The sequence below is a fragment of the Psittacula echo genome (genome assembly GCF_963264785.1).
Source record: "Psittacula echo genome assembly, chromosome: 11".
Lineage (NCBI taxonomy): Eukaryota > Metazoa > Chordata > Aves > Psittaciformes > Psittacidae > Psittacula > Psittacula echo.
In genome coordinates this window covers 3714688-3724747 of record NC_137746.1, presented here as the reverse complement: position 1 = coordinate 3724747, position 10060 = coordinate 3714688, and the positions used below count along the sequence as shown (strand labels likewise).

Sequence of the window (10060 nt, the reverse complement as noted above, 5' to 3'; positions counted from 1 at the left end):
CTGGAACAGCTGACCCCAGGCATATCCCATATCATAAGACATCATGCTCAGCATATAAAGCTGAGGAAGAAGGAAGGAAGGGGGGGAACGTTGGGAGTGATGGTATTTATCTTCCCAAGTCAGTGTGACACATGTTGGCGCGCTGTTGCGCTGGAGATGGCTAAACACCTGCCTGCCCAGTGGAAGCGGTGAATGAATACCGTTTCGCTCTGCTTGTGTGCAAGGCCTCTGCTTCATCTGTTAAACTGTCTTTATCTCGAGTTTTCCCATTTTTACTCTTGATTCTCTGCCCCATCCCAATGGAGAGTAGTGAGGGAGTGACTACGTGAGGCTTTGTTGCTAACCAGGGTTAAACCACAACAGTGACAAATACCACCAGCAAATCAAATGTAGACTTCTCCTTATAAATAGGAAGATAGAACAGCTACAGCATGAAAATAATTACAGCAAAAATTATATACAATGCATTTCAGTTTACAGCGTGCAAAATGTCAACACAAAAATACACTCTTAATTCACACCAATTCACCATTCCTTTCCCCTTTAAAGAAAATAGAGGAATAAAATCTTCCTCAAAAACCAATTAACAGCAACAAGTATTAAACAGTCCTGAATTAAAAACTCCTGGATCACCTCCAGCAACCCTTAGTCTAGAAATTAGGGCTTACAGCACAGCTCTACGAGCTCCAGGCAAGATTCCTACAGGCCACAGCCTCTAACTGGTAAATAGTTTACTTTTTAAATGCTCTAAATCCTTAATTCCAGACAATGATCAAAGATAACTGCATTCCATTTGATTCTTCTTCCTAACTAGCCACATTTATGAGAGCCTTCTCATCTCTTAACAATGAAAGCACACAGACAATCTCTCTAACCAAAGATTTGAGCTCTCCCAAATCGAGGCTATTCGTTATACTCTGGCAGTTTCCAAAGTGCTTTGGTATCTAAAAAACAACCAATCTAAATCCAAACTTTTAGATTCATTCATTTTAACAAGGTCTCTTTCCCACCCATTCAATGCATGACAGTAAAATAGAACAGTGAACAACGCAGTCTCTACAAAGCAGTCTGACAAAATTAAAGTGCAATTTAAAAGTGGAAAGGTTCTTTGTAAGCATAAGCTTATTTACCACAACGTTTCAACACACTAGCATGAGTTGAAACCAGATTATATTTGAGTCATCTGGGTTAGTGTATTTTAATGTACAAAGCTTTTACATTTATAAACACGAATAGTTAGAAAAAAGCTGCATAAAACAGCATGATATTACTGAATTCCAACTTGTATCCAGCTTGCCATAAATGTAGGTTTACTAAAGGAAAAAGGTCTCTCTAGTCCTCTTCTGACTACATCAGAAAGACTAAACAAAAACATGAAACCTCCTCCAACCTTTAATGTGGATGGAACACTTAAAATGAAGCTCAGAGAAGCCCAATTCACTGAGGTTTGAAGCACCTGTAAACCATAGACACTTTCAGAAGCATTAAGTACACTGATTCTATTTCAATATACCGTTAACACTCCAGAACGTTTTGCTGTGACACTACCAGAGGTTCTCAAGGTAGAAAAACTCAAACCTGGAAATAAGTTTTCACGTTTCATTTTTAAATTCTTTATTTGCATAGAAAGCAACACCCTGATTCTACCCTTTTGTCCACAAATGTAAAGAATTCACCATGTTGGCATCATATCAGGAAACCAGAGTCTTCCAAGGTGTTTGGAGACTTCCAAATGGAGTCGATCTAAGCTATAATCATTATCTGGAATCAGTACCTCCTCCATTATAGACAGCTGGGTAAGCCTGCCCCCACACATCTTCACAAATTCAATAAAACCTCTGCAAGTCACTTCACATTCACCGAGTCCCATTGCTGTCAAGTTCTTACAGCGCTCAGCAATCCGGATAAGTTCATCATCCAAAGGCTGGAGTCCATTAGCACACACAACCAACTCAATTAGCCTTGGGCAATTCATGCCAATGCGACCTAACATCGTTTTGCTTACTGCACGACCAAAGTAAAGGTGTGTAACAGGGGTTTCCTCTCTGAAGAAAGCATCACATTCCTCTTCGTATAAGAAGAAATACATCACAATGTTGACTTTGGGGGAGTGTTTAACAAGAGCATCCCAGCTTTGCTTTTTAATAGTGTGAAATTCAACTTGGCCAGGATTTTCACTCACAACATCTATGCGAAGGTGTTCAAGGTCAACATGTTTTTCACTTGACAGAGCCAGCAGCAGTTCGTCACTTAATATGTAGTAGTTCAAAGCCAGCTCCTTAAGTCCATGACACTGGTCAGCAACACAGAGAATTCCTGAGGAACAAAAAACAATTACTTTACAAAACCCATGAAATACCATGAAGTTCCAAATATCCACATCCTTTAAAGGGTTTTGGCCATAAACACTTATCAGTTAAAGCTGCAAGTCTATCTAGTTGTATTCATCTTGGATCTGCATATACCCTTCTTCCTCTTTGCCTTCCCTGTGCAAGATTTCTTTAACTTAGAAGCAGCAACTGAAATCAGGTAAGGTTCAGCTGAAGCTGCCACTTCCCTTCCCTAATACTCCTTCCTTCAGCATTCACCTAAGCATTCTAGTTGAATGACCACCAGCAACCTAGCTGAAGGGCTGTGCTAAAAACCAGACCCTTCCCTGAACTGGGACATAAACCACAGAACTGCTCAATCTGCTGGAAGATAAAGTAGACAGATTAAATCACCTTCTATGGACTCTGGAAAGTACAGGAAAGAGATAAAACCAGGATTTCCTCTTCCCAGCACCAAGGTTTCAGGAGAAACGTAAGTGAGAAGAGACCTAAAAGCCTTCTGCACTTTCTGTCAAAGCTGTATTTCCGAAGGAGTGAGCCCTTCACCAATCAACGCTAAAATGAGCAAGTCCATAACTACCAGACCTGGACACACGAGGGCACTACATATACGGAAAGACCTGCAGTCTTCCACTGCTAGTTTTTCTGTGCAGGCTCCGCGCATTTTTAACGTAACTTTGAAGTATTAACACTTTTTCTCAGTAACTTAAACTCTCAGCACCTGATGAAACTGTTATTGTTTTATCTCCTTTATCCCACCAACCAGTAGTTGACTCATGGCTCAGGGTTTCCATGTGTGCTCCCAGAGAATGCCAGTTGGTTAAGTTCACAAAGTTGCCCACGTTACTCAGCATGTATTTCATTACCCTTAATAGAACTGGCAATGAACATTAAGTGCTTGGAATACGTGTTAAAGGCTTGCACTAATTTTGGAGGCTTTTCCTTCTCAAAGCCTGTCATCAGATGGACTGAAGCAGCTGAGAAGAATGTAAAATAAAATCCCAGAAGATGCAGTCAAGTGAGGAGCACCCTCACCTTCATTACTCCAACTCATTCTTCTTCCCCTTCCAACTATCTAAAGCCAAGGTCAATAAAAGGCCTCTGCTAAGTGACTCAGAAGAGCACCAGAGGTTTTATGAATACCATGTTTCAAACTAAGTATTGACTGTCATTTTATGGTATTTCACTACTACATTTTACATGTTCACTACTCACCAGCAGGTGATACATGAGGACAGCTGCTCATCTTTAGCAGTTTCAGAGTATCACTATTGTTAGCAACAAGAACCTTCAAGGAAGGATCATCAAGTGGTGTGTCATCTATCTTGATAGAGGATAATGACTTGGAGTTTACAAAAACCACTGTCAGTGCTGAAGCAAAATGAGCCTGTTGGGAGAAATTGAAGGAGCAGAAAAAAAAGAAATCTTAGTGAAAAGATGGGCAAAATTTCAGCATCTAAAACTTAGGTTTTGCACACACAGAAAGTACAAAAAATAATCACTTCTTAGGTATCCCCTGGTTGTGTAACAAAGAAAGCATCTGAACATGAACACAGGTACTCTCTGCTAAAAATATGCTACTACATGTGACAAGAATTAACTTTACCCTCAAGTTGTTAACTCATCCACTCTGATTTATCTTTTCACTGTGAGAAAACAGGGGTAAGTATTCAGTGATGAGCCTGAACTATTTAGAATTTACCAGCAGAAATAAAGGAAGTGGTATTTATTTTATTTTCCAGAAAGTAACTCTGCTGTGACCTGTGGAGGCAAAGAAAGAAAAATCTCCTAATATTTTAACACCACATTACAGCACGTGGTCATTTTATCTTTTAACCCAGAAATGAGAACCCCAGGCTTCTAAATCATTCCCCATCTCTATCACAAAGCATCAGTGCTACTGATTTTAATAAATAGAAGCAATGATTATTTTCCTAATACTAATGGATGCCACAAATTAAAGACACAAAACAACAGAAAATTCAATTGGTTTTAAAGTTAATTAAGTCACTCTGGTTACAGTTGGTGGAACATTACCTTAGAGACATTCATGAAGCTTGGTTTCGCTGTAGAAATCAAACCCAGTGTCTTGATAGAACAGTTTACCAACTGAGAAAGGATGTTGCAGGCTGCTTCTGCTGACTCAGTACTACTATCAACCTATAAAAGCAATTTGAAAGTAACAAAAACATTCTTTATTAATATTTTGAGAACAGCATCATGGGTACCCAAGCCTGCATATTCCACACCTACTCAGCTGTACTGCACAAGACTGAACTTACAACAAGGACCAAGCACAACATTAATTTCAAGTTCAGGAAGGTCACTATTAGAAACTTTTCCTGATTGTGACTGCTGGGTATTACTAGTACAAACAGAGAGCTGAGATTTAAGCCTTCTCTTCAAATAACCTCATGTCTTCCTACTAAACAGCTGTAATTAGTATTGGTGTTATGATAGTTGTATGTATGTCTCTTTTATAAACACCAGTTCTAGACTCTTACAGATGAAACTACCAACGCTGAGAAAAAGAATCTTCTGATTTTCATCCTAGCATTAATATCAACCCTTTCTTCTGCCTTTTCTTCACAGCTGAGAACTATGATATCCTCTAACGAGAAGTGACTGCAAAGAAGTGAACAAAGCACCTGTACTTCCAACTATGATCTCAGATGAACAGAGTAAACTGTATGAAGTATTCAAATGAAAAAAATCTGCATTTATGCAATCTTGAGACTACAACCTAGCTTTTATTTAAATCAAGTTTATTGTTACTTATGTCTTTACGCATCAAACACCTGAATATACAGGCACAGCATCTTTCGCCCTTACTCACACTTTTTCAAAGCATGGTTCTAAAATTATGACATGCTTCACTGTAAAGCCTTATTCTGAAAACAAATTATAAACAGAAGACAAAATTACTTCCTTGAAAGCTTCTATGTGTAAGAAATATTTATCTGCACCATAATCTGCTGCGTACTGAGACTGCCACTAACACTGACTCACAGAAACTACGTATTCTGTATATGCTGAAAACACATCATTCAATCTTCAGCACTCTATCGCTTGACATTAGCTCTTCCTTCACTTTGTAGACATTAGAGTGTAGAAAATGGAAGGAAACCACGTGCATCTGTAGAAATGTTGCAGTAGCTGCATTTTTAAACATAAAACTTCCCAGGTACGACACTTGAGCCAACTGACACAGAGAAACTGCATATATTACACTCAGTAACGTGACAAGACAAGCCTCCGCTCATCCAAGACTTACCTTGAAGCTGACGTACTGCAGATGATCAGCATGCCTCTTGATAATCTGCTGAATGAGATCAGGGTGTGTAGACTTTAAGTAAGAAGTAGCTGGCTGGCTAAGTTCAAATTCAAATCTCCTCCAGAGATCTGGGATGTGAAAGACTTCATTCCACCTTCGACAAACAGAGGATGCCCTCGCTCGGTCGACTAAAGGCAGAAACTGGAAAACACGCAGAATAACGTGGTGTGGGAGGTTTCCCCAGTCCATTGAAGAGTGCAAGTCACATTCACCAAACACTGAGCCATAGGAGCAAGTTTTTTGCTTTTTGCTTTCCTGTGATGTCTGAGGAGCTTCACTGTCAACCACACCTCTCTGCCTAGCTCTCTTCATCATGAAAGCTTCGGATACTGGAACGACTCAATGTATTCAAACTGCAGTTTTCTGAAAGGTCTCACGTGCAATAGGTCTCTAGAAAAATAGAGACAGGGAGAGAGACACAAGACAATGGAAACACAGAGATAACAAGTTTGTAAAACTTAAATACAGCATGTTACTATGAAAAATGGTATGAGTTATGTCAATATCCAGTGCACAGACGTTAGAAAGGACTTGCTTTCTCAATACCTTTTATTTTGTACAACTTGACTTGAATCTTGGAGAACTTGGGTTTGTTAATTTACCAAGTGTAGTTTCGTGTGTTATTACTTCATAGTATATAAAACACTTTATGGGGGGAAAATAAGGTATTTAACAGCAATTTAGTTTAGCAGTAGCAAACTGTTTATGTTTAAACTGAGCAAACTATGGAATCTACTCAATTTCTAGAAGAATTTTATCAACTACAGAAATCAATTCATAAACCTCCTTTTTAAGCACCAATGAACTTGGAACAGACACGTTCAGAAGAGTCAGATTGAAAAGTTCTGATGTTTTTTTATCTTGATTTATTTTTTTCCAATCATACCCGGCAGAGAAAAAATGTTTGTACAGCTAACAGAAAACTTCAGAGGCCTCTTATGAAATGAGGGCAAAGTAAGGCTCACATGCTGTTTTTCAGCTGGAGAAAAGGGCAGTGACCCTGGGATACAGCAAACTACATGACTCCACTGAGGAATATCTGCCATATACGCCAGAGTTCAGAAAACAGCAGCATAAGGAAAAGCCCCTCATTCACATGCTGAAACAGTGCTATCTACTCAGTCCATTCCAGATTGAATTCTGTTATTCAGTCAATTCTCAACAACTGTCTTAACCGTTTCAAATGCCACTTCATTTTATCACTGGATGAGGCCTTTCTCAAAGTTCAACAGGACTTTAATTCTTCCCAGCCACTCTGAAACTGAACTTTTCAAAGCAACCATGTAGTCTTCAAGAACAAAGAGCACACATTATCTGTTTTTACTGAACAATATTCCATGGCACCACTCACAGCATGCTTCTTCTGGAGCAAACATTTCATATAGTAACTTCATTATGGGATCAAAAAGAACCCAAACCAAAATCCAGAAACAGCTGCAGACTATCTAATACAGACTATCCTATCAAAAATTTATCTGGCATTTTCCCCAGCTTATGAAACCTGATCTGTGGCTGATAAGGTGTCTGACACATAAGTGTAACTCCACTTTCATGAAAAGAAAGCATTTGCATTCTTTGAGAATTAGCCAACTAATCAAGAGCTGTTCATATGTCTAACAGTCATCAGAAATCTTCACTCAGTCTCCTTAAAGTTCCATTTATGATAGTGATAGGCAATATATGGAGGAGAAGCTAGATACACTCTTTAAATTGTATTTAACAACAGGAGTTTTTCTTCCTTGAACAGACACACATGCCTTACATTAACAAAGTCAGCAAGTCAAGGAGAATGAACAATATGCTCCAAAACACAGCAGTATTTCTAAACAATACATTACTGTTACTTAATGTAATGGAGATGCAAACTCAGCATGAACAAACATTTTGCTACTAGACCATGTTATCGAATTGTCATCCACATGACCATGTTTTATGACTTCTGACTGCTTTAAGTCACATAATGAATGGGAACTCCAATGCTGTATGTGTGGATGTAGCAATTAACCATTACATAACTCTCTCTTGCAGTTGCTCATAGCCTTGCCAAATTTAGCAAAGGCTCAGTACTTTCTGAGTCAAATACCTGCTGAGTTTTTTAGGATTCTATATGGCAGTACTGTAAGTAAGTAAAATTACGATACATTACTGCAAGATGCAAAGCAGAAAAAGGTCCCACTGGTTATAAATCAAAGTTTTCACCAAAAACGAAGCCCTAATATTTACTGTGAAAATGTGAATACTCTAACTACAAACAGTATATATTTCAAAACACAACCGAAGTTAACTAAATTGTAGTTTCAAGTCATATAATCCAGGCAGTATTCAGTGATAGGTTTACATGCATACATACCTCCAAAAATACCTGGAAGTGTCTGTCAAGTTACCAGCACCCTCCTGGTATCCAAACATACATCCCACTGTTGAGTCATCCTGAATGTGTGCACGGATTCCTTAACCAGAAGGCAGGGATTGGTCCCAGATGAACTGACCTGTGAAGCCACCAACCAAAGAAACACTGTAATGTCTGGGAGACCCAGAGGAGGGACTGAAATCAGATATGGAACAAAGTCTGAGATGGAGAGCACACATAGCACTGTACTGCAGACACAAAAGTATAATAATGGAATGTGACAAGCAAATTCATTTTACCAAATGTTATCTAAAAACTACCATTTAACTAGTGGGAAGGTGTAATTGTTGGCACAAATCTAGGTTTTCTATTATCTAAAGTTTTAGTCACATCAGTACTCTTATGCAACACATACAACCCCTGGATTCTCGAAGATTACCTAAAGAAATTACAAACCTGGATAAGAAACATTAACTACTCACTTTTACTCCAAAAGTATGCTTACTGCATCGTGATAATCCTGACAGTAAACAAACTATTTTGGCTAATTATACACTCTGGAAAAAGGGTGTCCATGATGCATGAACATCCTCCCCCATACTAATATGAAAAACCTACCCTGTATCTTAGTATGAAATTATCTTGGTCTGCTATAGAAAGCATATCCCAAACCTCCAAACTCAGTTACCCACTTTACATTATTTGTAGATGGTTTAATGGAAAGCTATAGGAATGGCAACACAAATCTTATTAAATCATGACAGAATTTAAATGAAAAGCAGATTTAGAAACTGAACATGTTTACAAAGTATTGTGTTCAACCAGTAATAACATCTTTAGAAACCTTCTAACACTGAACTTTTCCTTTAAAAGATGACAGACATGAGGCTTTACATTCTTCCAGGTCATATCCTCATGTTCTGAAAAACTACCCAGTTAACATCAGCTTTATAGTTGTAAAGTTTAGCACAGGTGCAGTACATGTGTTAGTTATGAATACAAGAGAAGCAGCCCCCATCTCCTTAGCAAAGTCAAACTCTAACACTGAAATCCACGCAAGTAATGCTGTTGCTCAGCTCACGCATCAGAAAATTGAAAAGCTGCATAGTCATGCTTGTCTATACTTAGAAAGCTGATACACATTAGTAACTGCAGAAGGCATCTGAAAAGTCTGTAATTGATGGGGTGGCCTTGTATTACAGTCTCCTGTGAAGTGAGCAGACTGTCCCTTTGCTAACTGCACAGCACATAAAATTTGTTTGCTGTCAGTTTCTAACACAAAGGCAGGTTTATAACGCCACATGTAAATAGAACACATAAATAACATTGTAATTAAAAGCATAAAACACTGAGATGCAATTAAAAAATTCAACACAGGGGTGTATTAAGCGTAAGTTTATAAACCACAGGATGTATTTTAAAGCAGCTTTCTTACCTAAAGAATGTTTCCAAGTTACAACAGGCAACAAATGAATGAACTGAGGCAGCTGCAGCCATGGGGCATTCACAAGCATCTGTCTGCCTTCCCCTCCTGTCCAGATAAAATGCCACAAAAACCTTTATTAGTCTTGAAAAAGAAGAATCCTTGTATTACATCCCATGCAAAAGTGAGAGGAAAATACACTGCAATCAATTTATACATTTTCTCACTTTAGTAAAGGAGCTTGAGGGCATCATCTTAACATAGGTACCTTCTCCCACATTTCAAATACTGTGTCACTGATAGAAATGTGCAGTCGGATGAAGTATAAAATTGATGGGAAACAAGTGTTGCAGCTGCCCTTACACTGTACTGGCCAACACTACAACATAAACAGTAACTTACAAAACATTTCCATTATCATTACCACTAGTAGTGAAGTTTGGCAAATGACACTGGCCTAGGGAACTACGTGACAGATGATGAAGACAGAGGCCACATGGCACAGCTTCGTACCACCCAATGTGCAGCAGCCACCACCCAGTACAGCCCTAGGAACACAGTCACCTGGCAACGAGCTAGGCAGAAGCTGCACCCAATGGACAATAAACCACCCAGACTGCAGC

The 10060-nt window shown here is 38.8% G+C and overlaps 1 protein-coding gene across 1 annotated transcript; it reads right to left on the bottom strand.

The window, feature by feature from the left end:
• Positions 1–1539: 1539 nt before the first annotated feature.
• Positions 1540–5979, bottom strand: LOC308226042 (F-box/LRR-repeat protein 21-like; the record flags this gene model as incomplete). The annotated part of the gene is made up of 4 exons (XM_080627351.1): positions 1540–2316; positions 3546–3717; positions 4368–4490; positions 5605–5979. The coding sequence occupies 4 exons, from the start codon at positions 5977–5979 to the stop codon at positions 1673–1675; spliced, it is 1314 nt and encodes a 437-aa protein (XP_080483477.1). The 3' UTR covers positions 1540–1672.
• Positions 5980–10060: the final 4081 nt, after the last annotated feature.